Source organism: Aptenodytes patagonicus, chromosome 3 (assembly GCF_965638725.1).
Source record: "Aptenodytes patagonicus chromosome 3, bAptPat1.pri.cur, whole genome shotgun sequence".
Lineage (NCBI taxonomy): Eukaryota > Metazoa > Chordata > Aves > Sphenisciformes > Spheniscidae > Aptenodytes > Aptenodytes patagonicus.
In genome coordinates this window covers 94,986,939-95,008,039 of record NC_134951.1, presented here as the reverse complement: position 1 = coordinate 95,008,039, position 21,101 = coordinate 94,986,939, and the positions used below count along the sequence as shown (strand labels likewise).

The 21,101-nt window shown below is 36.5% G+C and overlaps 1 protein-coding gene across 1 annotated transcript in view; it reads right to left on the bottom strand.

Moving 5' to 3' along the window:
* The window catches only part of TTC27 (tetratricopeptide repeat domain 27), a 137,678-nt gene that overhangs the window by 41,115 nt on the left and 75,462 nt on the right, over nucleotides 1-21,101 (bottom strand). Inside the window, exon 10 of the mRNA XM_076334285.1 lies at nucleotides 18,986-19,099. Within this exon, the coding sequence (XP_076190400.1) occupies nucleotides 18,986-19,099 (114 nt within the window). The remainder of the gene's footprint in view (nucleotides 1-18,985; nucleotides 19,100-21,101) is intronic.

The window sequence follows — 21,101 nt, the reverse complement described above, 5'->3', positions numbered from 1 at the left end:
CCTGGTTAATACCGCTGGGACTCCAGTGGCAACCGTCCACCCACACGAATGCTCCCAAAAGCCATAAACCACAACGTTTCTCTATCACCTAACCTTGACCAACATGTTGACTGTGGCATTATCTTGCCTTGCTTTTGCTCTCCTTCTCTAACAACTCTAAGATGTTCCACTTCTTACAAGTTTTTACCATATTTAACATGGATTTAGCTTGATTTATGCCAAAGGAAACTGATACTGTCATACATTCCATTTTCCCACTATCGCCATGGTCCAGCATGTACTACCCAACTGGTACCTTAATTCCAGGCAGAGAGAAGAGGATGAATGGAAAAGTACCTTTCGGTCTTTCCTAACACAAACTCCAGATACACAACATTTTCATGATGTTCTTGTGATTCTGGGGTCCTTTTTCTTCAATTTCTCCCAAGTCTGAAGACTCCTCCTGAAAATCCCACATATCAGCCTGACCTCTTCACACTCTGCCTAACTACCTATTTGCACTTTCCTTGCCCTTCTTCTGTTTCGGTCCATTACCTCTGTATGTTTTATAATCAGCAAGTCAATGTCACAATTCTACTGGCTCTTGTATTCTAGCTGCTCCCTTAGCTCCGTGCTTCTTCCAGTAATTCTCCTGCCAGCCGTGTGCTCTATGGGTAGGTTTATTTAGCAAAAGTCAACAATCTTTAGCAAACTGTGCAGCCTCCTTAATGTTTTCCTCCTTCATATTATAAAACACCAAGCTTCAGCATCTGCATCTATGACTGCTGATTACAGTTTGTTCGTAAGCTTTGCCAAATGATACTTGATGCAAATTAATTTTCATGTACTCAAAGATGATGAAAATACCACTGTTTCTGTATCTCTCTGTATTTTCCCCTGCTTTGTCTCACTTCCAGTGCTACTCCCCAGCACCAACATCACCTATTCTTTACAGAAAAAAAAAAAAAAAAAAAGAAAAAGAGGAAGATTGACCCTCCACTCATTTAATCCATTTTCTGCTTCTGGCCACCGTCTGCTCAGCTTTTCAGCCTCTTGCTTAGGCCACTCTTGACCCATGTTTAGGTTTAGAAGGTAAGTATATACCAGCATATACCATAAACAGGAAGCTTTCCCTTCAGATGTCAAAACTAATACAAATTTCCCCATTTTGCTCTGCTTGCTGAGCTTATGAAAATTACAAACTACATAGCAGTGAAACCTATTGTTGTATTTGCTGAACACCTACCACCCTAGCCCCCCATTTGACAAAAGTATACTAGGAGAATGTCAAAAATTAAGTATATCCTCAAGAAAGAAAGGGAGAAGGAAAGCCTTGCAAAAAAATGTACAATACAACAAATTAGCATATTAATCTTGGATTAAAAATTAAACAGATAATGTAGGTTTTACAAATGGCCAACTCTGGGCATCTGCCTTTACTTATAGAACCTATATACCTTTTGAAGTGCCGAAGTATGGACACCAGTTTTGGGACTGTCTGGGTGGGTCTTGGCTTATGGGTCAGGCACTGAAGCGCCTGATGGTGCCAAGACACAGTTGGAATTGTTCCGCTGCTTGGAAAAAAGGTGTCTGGAGACAAAGGGGGTAAGAAATAGAAACGAATCTGTAGGGAAAACAATCCTGCTATCTCATCTCATTATTACTATGGTTTCTAAGAATTTAGCGGGTCTATGGCCCAAACCGAACTGGGCTCACCTACATTATTTACTCAAGAACAAAGCAGAGGAAAGCTTTGTAAAAGTAACAGCAACTACATGTGTAACTCTGTGGTTGTACAATTACAAAGTTATTTTATTCATAAGCTTATTTTACAAATTACGAATAAATAGGAGAATTTATCATCAAAAAGCTCCTTTGATTCCTTACCATAGAGCTCGGTCACACAGATAAAGTTTCTACTGCTTAGTATTTATGAAACAAAAAGTGGGCATTTTTTTAAGCTTATGCGACAAGCAGCTCTTGTGGACCCTGTAATATTTACAGACTTATGTAAAACTTCCAGAGATTCATCGTTAAATTAAGGTTTTCTGAATTTTCTTTCCTGTGAATGAGATCAGATATTCCAAGCTTTTCTAATGTACTACAAGTATTTTAGTACCTTGTGGATACATAATTAGATCTTGAGTTACACTCTTTTGGTAAGCTTACTTTAAAAGAAAGCAAAAAATTATATTTATAATCCAAACAACAAACTTGTTTCAACAGCTCTTTGTCAACCTAAGAGCTCCTGTAACCAAGACCACTGGGACAAACTGAGACATACCCAGACTTCTAAAATCCAATAGTCAAAATACTTAATCTTCCAGTGAAGCAATGCCAGAAACTATGAAGCAATAAAAACAGTTTTCATATAACAATGCAGTAAAGTTTTGCTTAATGGGAGAGAATAATTTCTGGTTGATAAATATGGATATAATGTGGAAAAAATGAAAACAGTTGAGATTAGTCTAAACTTCATGAGGGAGATTATGACCAAATAGTGATTACTTTATTGATTGCCAACTTTACCGCTAGATAAAAAGACATAAAACCAGTACATTTGGACTTACTACATTCAACCATTATTCAGAACAGCATTTTGACATTCAAGACAGGACTTTGTTGCTTGGAAACTAAAATGACTTAAAGGAAATAATGAGCTATCCTTTTAAAAAGCTCACAGATGATGTATTTCTGTTAAATGATGAAAATCTCTGAATAGTCAAGAACTAAAGCATCCAAACACAAAACAAAAGCTATTACACAAGGATGTATTTCAACATCAAGAAAGAAACCCTCCCTCTCATTTATCTAATTTTCAAAGGGGAATTATGACATTAAATACTTGACGAAAATTTATTACAGCGATCACTATTATAAATTATGATTTGTGATTCATGGAAACTCAAAAAGACCATTTCTTACATTGTGCAAACATGCCAAGATGAAGAGCACTACTTACTGGAGATTTTACATTATTCACATTCTCAGGAGGATGAAAATGTTCTATGAGAACTCTGCAGAAGTTCAGTGCTTAAAAGGGCAAAAATCTTACCCTCTTTTTACCCCTCATTCAAATATAAGTCTTGGTTTCATTAAAATCTTGTAGCCTTGAAGACTTCCATTTTTGCTTACTTTGCAAGCTCACTCTTTGAGTCATTCTTCCAGTGAAATTATTGCTTGATAGGATTGACCTCAAATGGTGTGTATATTTAAACCAACTAGAGGACTATGTATCCCACTGCCCCCTAGGAACTAACAGTTGGTTTAAAATTTGTTAAAGCTAACTTTCAAATGTTGTATAGCACTGACTGCCTACTTTGCATTGCAAATGAATGGTTACAGGGCACCTAGAACACAGGAGTTGCAAAGATGTCAGGATGCTTCAGAGAGAAACTACTAACAAGGCAATGCAACCCTAGAACTATAAAAACAAGCAGCACTTGAAACAAAATTAACTGAAACATTGAAGAAGGCTTCAGCCTGCAAGTTTTCAAAGCTAAGTCTGTTTGCACTGAAAGCAGTGTTTTAACCACTTTGCCCAATGTTTTGGTAAAAACTTCTTGATTGTACGTAATCACTACATTGAAAGAAATCACAATGTTCAGTGTTGGAGGTTATTTGCTTTTTTAAAAAAGTCCCAAGAAAATGGCCCCAGCTTCTAGCAGCTTTACAGACAGAAGAAAAAAGGTTGATTTCCTTTAATTGAGATGAAAACAAAAATTTTCTATGCATATTCTTTCAAATTAGCGTAATCCCTTTTTAAACAGCAGACTAATTCCCCAACTACTACTTTTTTTCCTCCCACCCTAGATTGGACACAGAAGTCTTGATCTGTAAAGAAAAGAGGCCTTCTTGTACTGAATTCAGCACTATCCACCCCACAGTATTTTTCTAGTAGCTTATTTTGATGGATTCTTCAGTTAAGATGCTCCGTCTCTCAAGAGCATAAGTACTCATAGTATTGAGCATGCAATGTTTGTTTTATGGCTTGTCCTCTGCTATCTCCTATTTCCTTCTCCCGCTGAACAGCTAAAGAAACTCTGCATCAGCTATCCCTCAGCAAATACTTAAAAGTTTAAAGTTTCTGGGCTGAGAAGAATGCCAGTACAGGCTTTTTCAGGACAGCCATCTCTGTGGCATTTGCACACAGGTTTAATTTCATTGTCTGCGCCTGACATCAATCCGAGAATAATGCAGTACTCTCTCTAAAATAGATTATGCCTAGAAAATTTTCTAAAGTGTTTCAAGTTTGATGCATTTAAGGCTGTTATTCCCTTTAAAAGTATAAGCAAATAAACTTCTTTTTAACAAAGGTTGTGTCCATTTTTCAGCAAAGGAGGAACTTGCTTGTAACATTTATTAAATATCTGACTGATCTCGTGCCAGAAACCATCTGTTCTGGTGTACTGTGGTCTTTCCTCCCTGTCCCCATCAGGCATTACAATAAAGTGTTATATAGAATAAATTATGTCAAACATTTGTGTTTTGTAATACATAACAGGTATATTCTTTGAGAGATGTAGTTTTCCTCAGAAAAGCCACAAACAGAAGGGGACAGTCAAGCTGAACCCGGTAGTTTAATAACTTTTATATGCAGTATTTCATTGTTAGTTTATGTATGATACTCAAACATACATGCTGCTGTATGACTTATTTAACCTATTCTGTATTCCAACTGGAACACCCTGCTCAAGAATAATAATCTATTGGAAACATCCTGTACTTTTTCTATTGTTGGAAGACTTGACTCTACCTACCATCTACCACACATTTGGATTTTGCTTATGGTAAATTGTACAATAGTGTGTATATATATATATATACACACAAGCAATAAAAAAAAAAAGACAAGTTGTCTGTAAGTAGCAGAAAAAGCTTCATTCAAGCTTTATCACAAAACATATTATAAGTAAACATACTATAAATAAATATTCAAAATAAACATTTGTATATGGCAAAAAAAATTAATTAGAACTTAGGAATTAGATGGTCATTTCTGAAGAATGTAAACAACAAATACTTAAAATAAAACAAAGAATTTCAGAGGAAAAGTTCTGAAGACCATTTTATTAATTGCAAGCATGTAAACATTTTCAGCTTCCTCCTACCTAAGGTAGAGACTTGATGGTATTCTGTTACACAAATGGAAATCTCAAGGAAAAAAAACACAGCACGAAACAAAATGTGATTTGTTCAGGTAACTCAGTGCAGTTTTTTACTGGCAATCATACCAAGCATAATTCACGTTACTTAGATGTCCTTAGATGCCTGTAAGGAGGAAAAAAACATTGTCTAGTCTTATCTAGATATCCGTAACCTGAAACCACAGATATTCAGCTGCTCTAATCGCTAACAGCTCTTTTTGCAGTATTAGAAATAGCCAACTTTTTTTTTTTTTTTTTTTTTTTTTTTTTACACCAGCAGAGTGCTCTTTTGCTGAAATCTGTTTTTCAACTATTCTTATTCAGTTGCAAATCTCAAGAACATCTTTAGTTATTTGGTGAGGGGACCAGGAGTATGAAGAGAAAAGACAGACAAGTTCAGTCTCTTTTGTCCTGAATTTGATCAGAATGTCTCAGAAAACATCTTGGGACACCCATTGTTCTCCCGTCTTACAAAAAAACCCCCCACCCAAGCAAAACTTATTCCTAAGAACAGCTTCCCTATACAGTGAAACCTTGACTGATACCCAGTAGTTTCTGTTGAAAAATTACTTGGCAGGAAATACACATTCTTCCAGTAGCTGAGCCTGACCCAGCAACCATAGAGTTTATGATGGTAAGTACATTAGAAATATGACACACAGGCAAAGTGTTTAAACTTTAGCTATCCCAAAGAAAGGCAATTGCATATAAAGAAGTCTGTTTTCAATATATGTATTTTCTTGAAAGACATCCAATCCAGTTCTTCACATGTTCCTGGAAAGCTCTCTACATCAGGGAAAAACAAACAAACCCCCTATCATTCTCTGTTAATGACTGATCTACTCACCAAAGAGGAAAATAAGCATCTTCAGCAACAATTGTCTTGAAATCAGTTCGATTTCCAGTAAAAACGAAAACACTCTAAATGCAGTAAATATTCCATGCCTGATTGTATGACATATTCAAATAGAAGCACATCAAGCTCCCCTGAAGACTCAGTTCTTCTTTATCAAAAAAGGAGGAATCCACAAAAATACATTTCTTTCCACAATTATATAGCAGTATTGGGCACATGCTGTCTGGTACACAACCAATTAAGAAACCAAACCAAAACAAAATTTTCATTCAGCCAGATGGAGTTTTATGGTCTGTGCTGGTCACTTGTACCAAACAGGTTGAGGGACAGAGATTGGACAACAACAGATCTTCTGCTACTTCTCAGAAGAGCAACTACAACTAAACATGGACTCAGGATACTAAAAACCTTGCCCAACAAAACCATGGGCTGTAGAAACAAAATGACAGTGTGACACATACACCCTTTAATGTGTTAATAGCCTTCAATTACTTAACCTAGGAGAACCAGCTGCAAGTTCTAATGGTACCAGTCTTGCACTGGAGGCAATTTTCTTGCAGATCTTCAGGAGGAGGTAGCACACCGCTGCCACAGGAACAGATGCACTTTGCTTTCAGCTGCCCCCCTTTTACTTGAGATACTCTAACCTGGGCCAGAGGGAAAGGACTGAAGGACAAATTAACTCCTCCACCAGCAGCTGCCACCACCTACTTCCTGCTACCATTTTTTCCAGGGGAGAGAAAGTGAGCTCAGGAGTCTGCTGGGCCTTCGGCCATTCATCCAACCCTCAGCCTGCACCTTTAATGGAATACCAGAGGGAAGAAGGCAGATTTCAGACCAGAGGAATTGTCCTGGCAAGGTGCAGCTTGAGAGCTCCTGAAATAGTGTAAGATTGTATTTTAATTTGGCATTTTATAACTTTTAAGTGTCTGAACTTGCAACATTATTAATGACCTTTGTTTGCACACATTTTACACAGGGGAAAGTGGAATAAAGCAGGAGATGAAGTGTTCTGTGGTAGAATCATTTACTGCATGTTTCTATTTCTAGGCAACTTCAATGTTTGCACAGATCTGCGTCTGGAAAAATGGGCAGGTATAACACAGCAATGTGCGTAATAGCTACAAACAATATTATTTATGCCATTGAAAATCTAGTTCAGGCATGGTAGGTCGTATCGCTTACAAAAACATCTCCACATCTGTCAAAATGCCTAAGTCTTATCACAAAACCACAGCGCTATAATTTACAATATTCAGACAGACAGCAATACTGTGAAGAAACTGGGTAACTGCAAAAGCAAATGGAAATATTGAAAAGAGCCAATATCATATCATCATAGAACTCTCCATACACCAATCCAAATGATTATTTGAATCAATGGTCCTTAAATCAGTTTGGAAAGTTCAGAAGCCAAATATATTCCTCAATTCATAACTATAACTGTAACAGGAACTAAATGAGTTGAGGTAGGCCAGCAAACAGTTTTCTGGTTAGAAGCTACATCCAGCCCACACTATTGCAAAGTTTGTCTCCAGTACAATACTTTCCAATCAACTGATTCTTTACATACTAGATTCCCAAAATTTCCTACCTCTGAACATTTAGAAACCATGTACAGTTACCGTATTAAATAATGTTTTTAATAACCCAACTCTCCCTGTAACTTGCTGGAGAGCTAGGCCCTTGGCATGATGGAAATTCTTTCAGCAGAAACATCTATCAGAAAAAGCAGTTCTCACTCCCTACTACAGCATCACAGATAAAAACTAATTTCAAAGCATGAACATTTTCATTTTTGGAATTAGTTCTTGTTTTTGTAAATGATACAATCATTTAATCTAAAAAAAGAAAAATAACATTTTTCCTCATTAATTATACAATAGTCCATTCTTTTCTATTTTATCTTTTCCACAAGCATTATTTTTCTTCACTATTTCTAAATTTATCTCACAAAGATTTGTCTTTAATGTTTAATGACATTTTTTACAAATCCCTTCACCCCACTTTCGGTGAATCCGTACTCTCTAGGTCAATGATTACAAATATCCATGGCTTATACTTCATCAGTTTTGTTGCAGAAACCGATCTGCTGAAATCTTACTCTTAACTGGTGTTCAAGAAACAAATTGCTTAAAGCATTCTCCTTGATTATCCCTGGTGTTGACCTACATAATAAAAGTAAAATGCTTCCAATGTAATGTTCTCAGACTCTACCCTGATTTGGCTATACAACCGCTTTCTTTGAGTGTAATTACTTTGAGAGTAATTCTTTTCAGCTTTTATCAGATTTCCCACTGAAGATCTCCTTTGACAATAAATGCATTGGCTTCTCTTAAAATCGCAGCCTGTATGCTGACCTGAGGAAGTAAAATTTATTTTTTTTTGTATCAGGAGAAAAGAAAAGCCTTACTGACAGACTGTTTATTCTTTCTTTATTGAGTGAGTATATAAGGACAAAAGCAAGGACCACTAACTATTGGGATTTTTTAAATTGGCTTTGACTTACTACCTACTCCAACTTTTGCAAGTATTAGAGCACCACTATTTCCATATTCTTTCACTTTAAATACTTTTAAAACTAAAACCAGTCTCTAGTCTCTCACTTCCTGCAATGGTTAAAGCAGCACCAAAATACCTTCTAATGGAAGAATTTTTCAGAACAATGCTGGATCACTTTCAAAATATTAAAAAACACACAGACACAAACACTTCTATCAATAACATTTGTGTCATTGTTATTGTACTTATTTCCCAGCAATTGTTTTTGTACGTCTTAGCTGCATTTCAGTAAATAAGAAGGCCCTATCTACTACATGCATGACTATAAATTAGTCTTTCATCCTCCACATTTTGAGGGACAGCTTGCTGTGGCCCTGGAACTTCTTGAACTACAATAACCTAGTGCCTTCTCGTCATGCCGAAAAAATCATTCATTTAGCAGGCTTTGCAGGGGAAGATTGGGGGTATATTCCTCGGAGAAAACTTTGTGAGGACAGAGAGAACTGTTTTGTTTTATTTAACTGATTTAATTTCTTACCTGTAATAAACTGATCACCACTACTGAATTATAACTGCAAAACTATCATCCTCAGGGCATTTTATACTTGCTCCGCATATATTTTTATTGTTCCTGAAAACTAGTAAAATCTGGAAAGAATGCAAAATTCATTCTGTTCGTCTTAATTTGGCTCTTAAAAAGCCATTTTATGGAGTAAATAGTTTCTATGTTTTTAATAGACTACTGCCATAATCAACTGAAATATGCATACAGTTTTGTGTCATTGAAGATAAAGTATATTTGAGCCAGAGAGAACTGGTATAAATTTATGTAATTTGAATTAATAAAATTCAATATTATTTCAGTCAGCAAATCATTTTGGTGGGTTTTTTTTGTTTTATTTGTTCTTTCTTGGTTTGTGGTTTTGGTTTTTTTTTTCCATTGCAACTTCTGTTCTTCTCCATTAAAAGATTAATTTTCATCAGTGATGATAATCAGACTGTCCTTCAATCATACATAGCCTTATTCCTATCTTCTTTTTTAAACCAGGAGGATCCAATGTAAACATGTTTAAGACAACTTTATCTTTAGCATAAAATTCCTGGGTTTTTTAAATTTAAAATGTTAGAGAATGATGAATGGCATTTCTCACATCCTAAATAAAGAAGTTAACTTGCCATTGTTGTAAGACTTTTCTAGATGGAAATGGAAGTGTGATTAGCAAATAAAACAAATGTACATTACTATATCAATTAAATAAAATTTTAGGCCTTGTAACTAGAAAGACAACTATCAAAACGTGTTTTGCATTTACAATTTGCTTCTTTCTTAGATATCTTAGAAAAGCGTATGTTCTGATTACACTGTTTTACAAGACACTAAAATTAGTAGATCTCAGTGTTTCAGGCCTAACTTCATAGAGCAAACAAGAAAAACATGCTTTCTTGTCTTATCAGCTCCCAAGGAGTTTCTCAACTCTGAATAAACTAGGTATTGAGCTATGAAAGAAAACATGCCTTTGCACCTGCGTGACAGCTGTTGAAGGCTGGTTTACCACTTCAACATACTCTCATTCCAGGTACTTCGCCAATGATTTTCACCAGATCATGCATCCAATTTGTCTTTAAACCTCAGCATCAAAACATGTCCTGCTGGTATATTAATTTAGACTACTGATTATAACTGTAGGTTTAATAAATTTTGTAATAACATATCTAAACATTAATTGGATGCACCAGCTTTTCTCTAGCCTAGATTATGTCATAACTGTGTTATCACTTGGACTTTTAAACTTTGTTGTTCTACAGGTAGTGACTGCATTATCAATAGAGATACTGAATGTATAAAGATATTAACATTTTAAAGTATTCAACATTAAACAATTCAGCTAAATTACCAGTTTTAAACAATTATTCTACACTTCCTATTCTATAAAAAACAGATTTATCACTTCTTGTTAACCTTATCTCAGAAAGTGAGCATTTAGAAAAATTACGCTTGTTTTACTGCCTACCTTTAGTAGGCCTGTTATCTATGAGGTTTTTCAGTCTAATTCTCTGGCGTACCAGTTAAAGCTGTTTCTTTTTTCTACTTTACATGGTGGAAAACTGGAAAGCTACTGTTTATACAACATTTCCCAGACCTTTTTCTTTGTGATATTCTGGTAATTCATTCTTCCCCACTCCATTACTACCTTGTCCTCAGGCAAACAAATTAATTCTTCACTTTAAACTTATTCCCTAAGTATCGCCTACATGTTTAAGCAAGATCATAATCCAAAGTTATCCACGTTGTAATGACTTCAAATTCCAAAATTATTCAGGAAGAGACTACCTCTTGAATCTAAGGTACTGGTTTCACCTGTACAATCACTTTGATGGCAAGAAAGCAGGAAGGCCAAAAATTTGTAAGGCATCTATGCAAAAGAACTTGAACTACTGGACTACCAGTAAGAGTTTTTGCATAACCCACGTGAACTTTTAAGATGCAAGATGATGCTGATAGTTGTAAGGGGAAGTATGCTGGGGCAGAAGCTATTGATTAGGGTGCTGGAACTGTGCATGTCTGTATTTTTTCTAAAATGTGTCATGTAGTAGATTCTTAATGTGAATGGTTTTGTTTGTTATATCAGACCCTGCAAATGCGTGTTTCACTTTGGAAAAAAATGCTAGCCAACTAAGAAACAAATATTCACTTAGGTTGTCTTTTTACTAAAAAAAGCTTCAATTTCTTTATAATAGGGCTTTTGCAGCTGGGTGGGGAAGGAAAGCACACAAGAGGAAATGAGTCCAACAATCCCAAATGAAATATAAAGCATTTCAATATCAAAATTAGCACAAAAGAGGTCAAGGTCATGAGTAGAAGATAACTGTATTCATGAATGTCTGACGTAATATTTCCTCTTCATTTGAAACTGAGAGCGGAGCAGTATACCAGGCAATTTAGAGCATCTCCTATGCAATTGCCATTTGGAATGTTTTGTTGTAGTCAAACACTACCACCTAAAGAAGCACGATAAAACAAATGAGGCCTCTAATAGCACAACTGCATTACTGACTTTCAAAATGATGAGCTTACTGTTCTGGACAAATATTGAGCCCAAAGTTACTGAGTGCCAGTCCTTAGGATACGGGTTTCAATGTTAAAGCCTATTAATGACTTAAGCCTCAGGACAAATCCACTCACAGAGGACACAAAATCTTCAGAAAAGTACTATGTTTAATTTTTATCTTTATGCCATTTACATTTATTTTTTACTTATTTTAATGTGACTTATATAAAATAAAATTTTATAGTTATTACATTATCCTTATCAAATGAGTGTACTTTCTTGAATGTTTTTGTTTTCAAAGAAAAAGCTGTTTCACCTGTCAATTATGTTATTCATTTTTATGATGTATCAAAAGGTGTAAGCAGAACTTCCCTTAAAGTCTCTGGAAGAAGCTAGATTTACAAGCTTACTTGTGAAGGATGGATTTAAAACCAGACCATTCATTTTCTGTTGCAAAAGCAAGAATACTGATATCACCCATCAATTCACCATGACAGCACTACATTTAAGATTAGTCCAAATACAGGCTAGATCATTTGGCATTTGGGGAAGGAACATGCCCATTTCCATTCATGCATCTTGCCCCCTTTTTGGTATGCTTGCAGCTTATTTGTTTGCAGTGCAGCATCACAGTCTCTCTCTTACTCTGCAGTCTCAAATGCCAAATACATCCAGCTGACTTTAGCTTTAATCTGCTACTTTATATGAGTCAGGAACAGGAGAGGTAGTTGTAGCCCCTCTCCTAAAGAGACCTACATTGAAGGTTCCCCCTTTCCTATCAGAGGACTTGACATTTTTGTCACAGCTCGACATAGCTGCATACATCTGCCCTAAACCAGTAGACGTATGTCTCATGCAATCATATGTGTGGAGACTCACCCATGGAGGACAACTGCATCTTGTATATAGATGCAAGTCCCCTGCTTGTAGCTGGTTAGGTAGCTTTGATACTGCCATTGGTGAACAGTAGTTATAAAACACTGCACAGTGTGCAAAACCTGCAGAGGAACTGCATACACTTCAAAACAGTAAGTCTGCATTAGGTTCCAAGCTGTTGTGGTTACACTGCTTTTATAGTTCCCAAATCAGCTTGCTCTGGGGGAAGGCACAATTGCAGTCAGTGCTGAAAAATAGATCCAAAGACTTCTTGCATCAGCTTTGCTTTCTGTTTTTCACTAAAGGGGGAAGTAAGGACAAGGATGAAGAAAGAAATAAAAAGAAAAGCTATCACTGTTAAGTTAGAGTTTAATTACAATACAGGAGGAACAGACAACTGCCTTAGCAGATAAGGGAGAGTCTGGTTTGTAGTACCTGGCATGTGCATTGGACAACGTGACTCAAGAAAATCTGTCTACCAGTACTGGGCTATTTCAGAACACAGTTTGTTAGCTCACCTCAGGATACCTATCTCCAGATTTGCAATTATATTTATGACATACAGCTGTAAAGATTCATCTATTCAAATTTAGCAACAGCTGTAAAGCTTCACCTATTCAATTTAGCAACAGGTGGGAACAGTGTGTCCTCCATGCCTTGCATCTGGTCTGATTACATGTGGAACTTAATTATTTTAATTGTTTATTTCATTGAAGTTGAGCTTATAATACTTATGCCCTCCAGTGCAAAGCTTAGGCAGAAAGATGTGAATGCTGTGTCCTGGAATCTGTTGATATCCATATTTTTCTTTGCAACTCGCTGTCATCACTCTGTCTATAAAAAAGTGTAATATTACTGTTCAATATGGCTTAAGGATTTTCCTATCTGACCTTATGACTCCTAATACCATCATTCGAATTGCCAAGACACTAAGTGAAGAGACTCTAAAGGGAGAAGGGTGTATGCCTTCAGATCTAAGATTCAATGGGAAACATTTGGAAAAAATGGGAGGCTTAATATTTTTGGCTGCTTTTAGAAAGTGCATTGACACTAGAAGTGGAACAGCTCAGGTATTGAACATAATTCTCAAATGAGCAAAAAGGTTTGTACTTTAGAAGTACTAGCTGAGAAATTATGAAGAAACTTTAGCACAGAAAGAATGGTTTCATTCTTTTCCCCACACCAGCTAATAGCGCTGATCCAAACTGGCAAATACAACAGTGCAGTAGAAAACTTCTAGGCAGAAATCATTACCTGGTTTCAATATTCTCTTTTTCACCAGTGGTACAAAAACACTTCAGTTATTCCTGAATAACTCTTGGCAGACTGGATCTCTGTTGGTTTTTTTTCCCCCCAACAAAACCCATAATTGCATAGTGGAAGAAAAACAGAGGGAGCCAAGCACCACCACGCTAATTATTTTGAAGTGTGCTAATGAGTTCAGTGTATCCCCAGAATCACTTGTGTCATGTAACATCTTCTGTCAAATCTGTCACCTGCCTAAGCAAAATGAAATACGTTCTGGAAATGTGTGTCTTGAGACTGAAATCATACCTATCACCAAGAGGTCTCTCTCTCTTGTGATTGCTTTCTGAAGTAATAAGGTTTATTTCTAGGGTTCTGGAGACCTTGTGATCTTTCACAGATTTCATTAAGGAAAGGTTTTATAAGACAGCTGGCTTTTCTCCTCTTTTTACACACTTTTTGGAACATGTGTTCTAATAATAAATACGATTCATAATAGTTGAGAACTATTGGGATATCAATGCAGGATCTCTACAGGGTAGAAAAGGTGTGCTTCCACTTATTACCCTCCTGAAGGAAGTGAGTTAAATCTCTCTCAGTTCACCAGTGCATCTTGCAGATCCCAGTAACTTTCTGTTAAAACTTTCAACTTCCTGTGAAACAAATTTATTAGCAATTAATTTTTCTCCTCCTTCCTCCCCCTCCCATTCCATACACAACTAAAAGCAACTATTAAAATCTTATTTAATGTACTCCTAGAGTACAAGAAGGGGTTAAAGAATAGGAATAGGAAGTCCTAGTACAGTGATCTAATAGTTTAGCTGAACAGACAAGTGCTGTCATTCCCTTGGTCATACTAAAAGTCTCTCTATATTGCTCCAACCATGGTCTTGAGAGGCCTGATCAGGAAGATAAATGACTTGAGAAGCAAAAGCAGTGGGAAAAATCTGTTAGCCTCAAACCTCTCGAGATCAGCCTAGTGGGAGGAAGACTGCTCCGCTCTCCTTTTTGAACTCTTCCCTTAAATGTTGAATTTGTCCAATGTAGAACAACCGCCAAATAAAGCAAAGCACAGGGAGCAAGTTAGCAAGGAGGTGCCAGTTTAGTTTTGAAAATAAAAAGGATATGTTTCTATGATAAATGACATAACTTTCTTGCATAACCATTTAAAGACCATCAATGTGAAAATAATGAAACAGCAAAGTTGCATTCAGGCTCATAGAGCTCAAGACGCCAGTTCTGTCAGATCTGTACCAGCCTTTTCTTTCCATAGGTGTATATAAACTCCTTTCAGATTTGAAAGAATTGAACACCAACTAGCATGTTTCTATAGTAAGAACAATTTAAACAAACAAAAAAACCCCAACCAAAACCAACAAAACATTATTTCCCTTTTTCATACACACAGAAAAACATTAGTTGCCGGAGAAAATGACACTCTGAAGTATCATTTAAGTGAAAATTACAGGGCAGTTGACACAGAATTCCCAACCACATACATCTGTGTATGACTAAGGATATAAAACAAGATCTCATGTGACCTTTCAATCTTAGACATAATGATTAGCCTATAATATTGCTAGTCTGCTCCCAGCTCTCCTGAAGTCTTATTAAAAACACCCTTTCAAGACACATTTCTCTCCCCTTAACAGGCAAATTCCTTTGCTGCCAAGAAAAGCAAGCAAAAGAGAACCATATGAAATACCGCATATGTCGTACTGCGTGTTAGGAAAACCAAGCAATTAGCTTACGGGCATGCTATCACCAGGTGCAGCGAGCAGCAGAAAATACAATCAGAAAAGGGGCACATAACAACCTGATAAAAGCTGCAAGCGTAGAGGTAGCCAGTGTAACCACCCAGATCAAGCTGCAGGAAGTAGCTGTAACAAGTCACCGTAGGATAAGCCTGAGCAGGCTACTGGTGTACCAGGCACATGGCAGCTTCACCTCTTTTGCTGCCGGCGTAATCCAGCAGTAACGATGCTCTCACTTCTACCCCAGCATCCTTTGTACAAAACATGGCATTTTAATAATTTTGCTTCATTCTGAAAAATATTTAAAAATCCACTGAAATGGAAGAGTACACTTATTTCATATATCAAGAAACTTCAGTGGGATGCTATCCTTCATGTGCTTTAAACTGGCTTGTTTGGTTTTGTTTTTTTTTTTAAATCACCCCTCCCTTTTCTCTTTTTTTCATAGCTCCTAGACCACTCAAAATTCCTTTTTTCTCTCCCATCCTATTACTTGAGCTCTGGCTGCACTTTCAGCAGTAACTTGTGGTTTAACAGCTTATTCCAACCCATTTTCCACTATTAATAGTTTCTGAATTACTTTCTTAGAATAGAAGGTAGGTGAAGATCCCAAAACTGATGTGGAAATGGCAGGTTTCTGGTTATGTGGAGAACTATTTATCAAAAACTATCCCTTTTTCTTCCTGTTTTCTCCCTCCCCCTCTTTCCTTTCTTTCCACTCTAGCACTTCTCACCCTTCCTCACCTACATCCATATGGAAAAAAAACAAATACCCAACCTTAAAAAAATCAAATGTGTCCAGAGACACATTTTGGTTGGCATTACCTTGATCCAGGCATCAATATATGTTATACTGGTCATGATTAAATATTCTAGTGGAACGTAAAATAACTGTTTTAGCTCTCAAATACTGTTTCCTTTTCTTAGAAAAATGGTTGAAAAAAGTACTGGTTTTAGAAATCTTTAACCTTATTTGTTTGTGCCAAACCTCATTTAAGCAAAAACTGGACAGAGACAACCAGTAGCATCCAGAAAAAGTTAAGAAAAAAAATCTCTTCTCCTCCCTTCCAGTTAGCTACTAGCTGAAGTACATTCCAGAGTACCCAGAATGATCATTGTAAAACCTGTTCTAAAGACTACATTATCTGTAGTTCAGACTTTTGAAGTAATCAGAAAAAGGTTTGAAAATGATTATTCCAATTCCTTTAGAAGCTTTCCAATTAGAAAAAAGTACTTACAAAATAATTTAATAAAAAATGTTTAACGTAAAGTAGGGATATATTTAATACTTGGAGTGTGGCAGCTAAATTCAACCAATATACCCTCATTTTAAAAATAGCTGTAATTATTTTCAAATAATTAAAATAAGCTAAACAAACATAGCTAGGCCCACAAACAAGCGTAGCCAAAAAATGCTTTCTTTGACAAACCAACAATGTAGCCTGGCTTGCTTTAGGGCTGAAAAGCAGCGTATACCTGCCCAGTGATATGCATCTAAGAAGATGCTTACCAGCTGGTTAGAAGGATTTGCAGACCCAGCGTAGAAGCAGGTAAGGGTGGAAATGGGGAAAGGAAGGAGAGTTACAGTAGAAGAGAACAGGAGAGTCCCAGCATCAGTAAGTCAGAGCCTATAATGGCTCATGCACTCTTCAGACAACCCTAAAGTAAGTAACTTAGAGGATTTAGTTTACCACTTCTTATTCAAGCTGTCTTACAGGAATTTTTATAATTACTTCAAAATTTGATATTGCAAACAATGGGGGGAATCTAATAATATTTACACCCACCTCCTCCCTTAATCTTCAATATCTAATCTTTCTACAGTAATCTGAACTAGTAAACATAAAATTGTAAAACAAACAAAAAACCCCACAAAAACAATTTGTATGAAAATTCTATGGTTTTGAAATCCATTTTCTACTGATAAATAGCTGCAGAACTCACTAGCTTTTTGGCATCTTCGTGAAGATGATGTATCAAAACCACTTGTGTTATGTACGAAAATAACATCATTCACCCTATGTTTTCTGATTCCTTCTTAGAACTGTTAGAAACCATGATGTTAAAAAATTCTGATCTGATGGAACTCAGGAATGAAAACCTTAAATGGAAAGTTATTCAAGTTATTTGATTAATTTAGCACATATCAATCCTTAAAAAACTTTTAACTATTTTTGGAAACTGAGCTTGATACTGTATCAAATCAACACAAATATGTCATTATATTCAAACATCTAGAAAACTTAATGAAAGAAAACATAAACATACTAAGATTAAAGACAATATTTAAACCCACAGATTCTGTGTCTACTGTGAGATCACCTCATGAAATGTCACAGAGCATGCTAATCAAATCCTTCATATTACTGTAGTTGCAGCACACGATGAAATCAAATGTACTTGCAACGATAACCCCTTCATGAAGATTTCCATCATGAGACTGTCAAACTGTATAGTATAACAATTTCCAGCACTCAGGTTTACTCAAGCTAGACAAAAATGTTGGAGACACTCCAACTGTATTTTGGCTTAGGGCATCAAGGATCCTGAGATCACTTCCCAAATGCTGTCAGATGCTACATCTCCCAGACTTGGAATCCTGGCTTCCTTGACACTCTCCTACTGACCCCAGGAAATTCCACTATAGCAACTCTATGTCCTCCTCAGCAGAAGAAAAATGCAGCAGCACATCCAGGCTGCACTCCTTCAAAGATCCATGCATCAATAATGACTTTAAATGAAACATCAGCTTTTCAGGATTTAATTACACAGTACCATCATCATAAGTTTTATACATTCCTGGCTGTTTTAGTCAGCACGACTGTTGCCTGCTGTTCATGTGTGACAACAAGACTTAAGAGCATAAAGATGAGAAATTGCTAACAAAACTGTGATATGAATGAAAAAAAAGAAATCTTTATATAGCCTACAGACCTTTCCTTTGAAACATTTATTTTTTAAATAAATCTATTAGCTGACACGTTTCAGAATTTTAAAATTTCTTTTTTGTATTTGAAAACTGATCTTCTCTTTGTTTGGAGCAAGATTATTTAATCACTGCCTCAAACTTGCAATAAAAATACTAATCACTAAGTATCACATCAAAACGGTAAATCAAAAGCGCTGCTTTATTCACAAATGTGTTTTCTTGTTCTCACAATACCAATGACTATTTACAAGTTTCAGTGTTTTCTACAGATGATTTACTTGATTAAAAACTATAAAAAATATGATAGCAGTAGCAGCTTTACATTCGTGAACTTCTACATAGAAAACTCCTCAGATCAGAAGTCAGAAACTAGAGGTAAGAAAACAGATTTTAATTTCAGTCTTCCAAAACTTGTCATGTTTTTGAAAGAAAGTGACCATTTATTACTTGTACATATAAGAGTTTATCTCAAGACTGGCAGACATAAAAAGGATTTGTGCTTTCTGCATCTAATTTATAGACATAATTAGAAAATTATCTTACTGTACAGTTCGCAGAGAGGAACTGTAGAAGCTCCTAACTCCTGTCTGTTTCCATTTGATATATAAAGAAACCCTCCTTATAACAAGGCAGCTCAGAAGTCTTACCTGCGTCTGCTTCATTGCCCGTTCCATTCTGCGAGTACTTCCTTTCTCAAGCTTGGTCCGAAGGAGTAAGGCTGACGTCTGAATGGCCCAGAACTTCGGCTGAGAGAGCAAACACTGCAGACAAAAATAACATTTTTTCATTATTTCATTTTAAAAGACACTAAAGACAGTAAAGTTTTTAACAGTGTTCTCAAGCATGAATGCTGTTTTCTATTCTGAAAGTCAAATACGTGATTGCAGTACTTATTTGATGAATTGAAAGCTGTACAGATTACCTTAATCTAATTCCAATATAAAAGGTGGCCATCAAAACTATTTTCTCCTTCTCAGCAGCACTGTTGTGTACGTACCCATATGGTGCATACACCAAACTGCACAAATTAAAATGGCTACTCAGAATGAAAGGCAAATAAAGAATTTGATACTGAGCAGTCTGGCTCAGCCTTCTCCACACCTGCATACTGGATAGTTGTAGACAGCAGCAGGGGTCCTACTTCTTAAGGCTGAACAAAACCGGTTCTCTCTTGGCCTCTCCTCATATGCAAGGTGCTCCGATGCCTGCATTAACAGCACCTCCACATCAAATAGGCTGAAATTGCTATGAATCTGAAGAATATTAATTAATTTAGAATTTGGCATGACTTGAGAATAACAGGAAGAATTTTTTATGTGTAGTAGATATATAGGGAATACAGAATAATCTAGGTAAAAAGCTTTCCTAAAGACATGGTAGGTTATCACTTGGAAAGCCCTGCCCTGATGCCAGGAACTTGGTGCCAGTCTCCAACCACTGATTTTTAGGAAAGCCCAATAAGAGATATGTAGCCAATACAACTTTGATATCCCTTAATAATGTATAGACTGCCTGGATTCTTTCCAGTATGGTTTCAGACACAGTATACCATTTTTCTGTTAGATATTCACTTTGAAAACGGAGACAGCAGGAAAACTTCCATGCTAATTTTATTGACACTACAAATACAATCCAGCTTCCCTGAGAAAATAAATTTGTCTAGAGATATTTGTAGACTGGAGAAAAAGCCCCAGTGGTTTTATTCTTTCCTCTCAAAGATCTCCCAAAGCATTAAAAAGTATACTTTGCTGGTGGTTTGTGTGAAACGCCTGACAAATTTCCGTCATATTGTAATCTGTTTTTCTTTTCCCTAGTGTTTTCACAGGAAAGGCAGCAGAAAGAAACAAGCTAAAACAAATTCTCTCCAAGCAAAACTACAATGGGAAGGGAGGCGACAGCAAATGAAAGCATAAATGAAAGCAATATGAATGCATGTACAGCCACCAAACACTTCAACATCAGCTGATCCTCTCTCTTGTGACCAACAATCTCTGCACTGATTCTTTCATGACTTCTACTCAGTGTTACATTAATAAGTACCCAAAGGCTTCTATACTGTCCACTACGTGCTGAGGACCTGGAAATATTAGGGGAACACAATCGCAACGTTCTATATTCTGTATACTTTCAAGTGCCCTTTTACAAATTAATTATGATCAGTAAATCTGTTAACTGGTCCAAATCCTAGTTCTGAGAGCTCCTCTCTCTCCTGTCTCGTCACGCGAAGTTCAGTCTACTACCTATTTTGGTTTGGTCTTAAGACAAACCCTCCACTGCAGGACACAAGCAAGGCATTCCTAATGGAGGACCCTGGTTTCTGAATTTATTCTTCAGTGGCCATTCCAGGCGGCTGCTAAAAAAAACCTTAAGGGGTTGTTAGGGTAAACACTTGCACAATGTTTACTTTAGCTTAAAAACCTTTTTTGTGAGAAAGGTTACTCTTTCCCCCATTTTCTCCACTATTGGTACTCTATCGTATTATTTTATTTTTTACTTAAAGGGAATTTTTTCTCTGCTACATGGTGGTAGATACTAGTATTTATTTTTCAAATGAAAACAACACCTTTCAAAAGAATAATGAAAGATTATATACAAGAGCTTGACTTGTAATGCTCCTAAAGCTATTTTCAGCTCCAATTACAGCCCTTGTCCAGCAGCAGAGTACTTGTCCCCTCACTCCGGTTCACCTTAGCAACTGGCACAAGCAGGGCATAGCACAAGGTCTCTGTCCACGCCATCCAGCTCTGCAAGAGAACCGCCAGC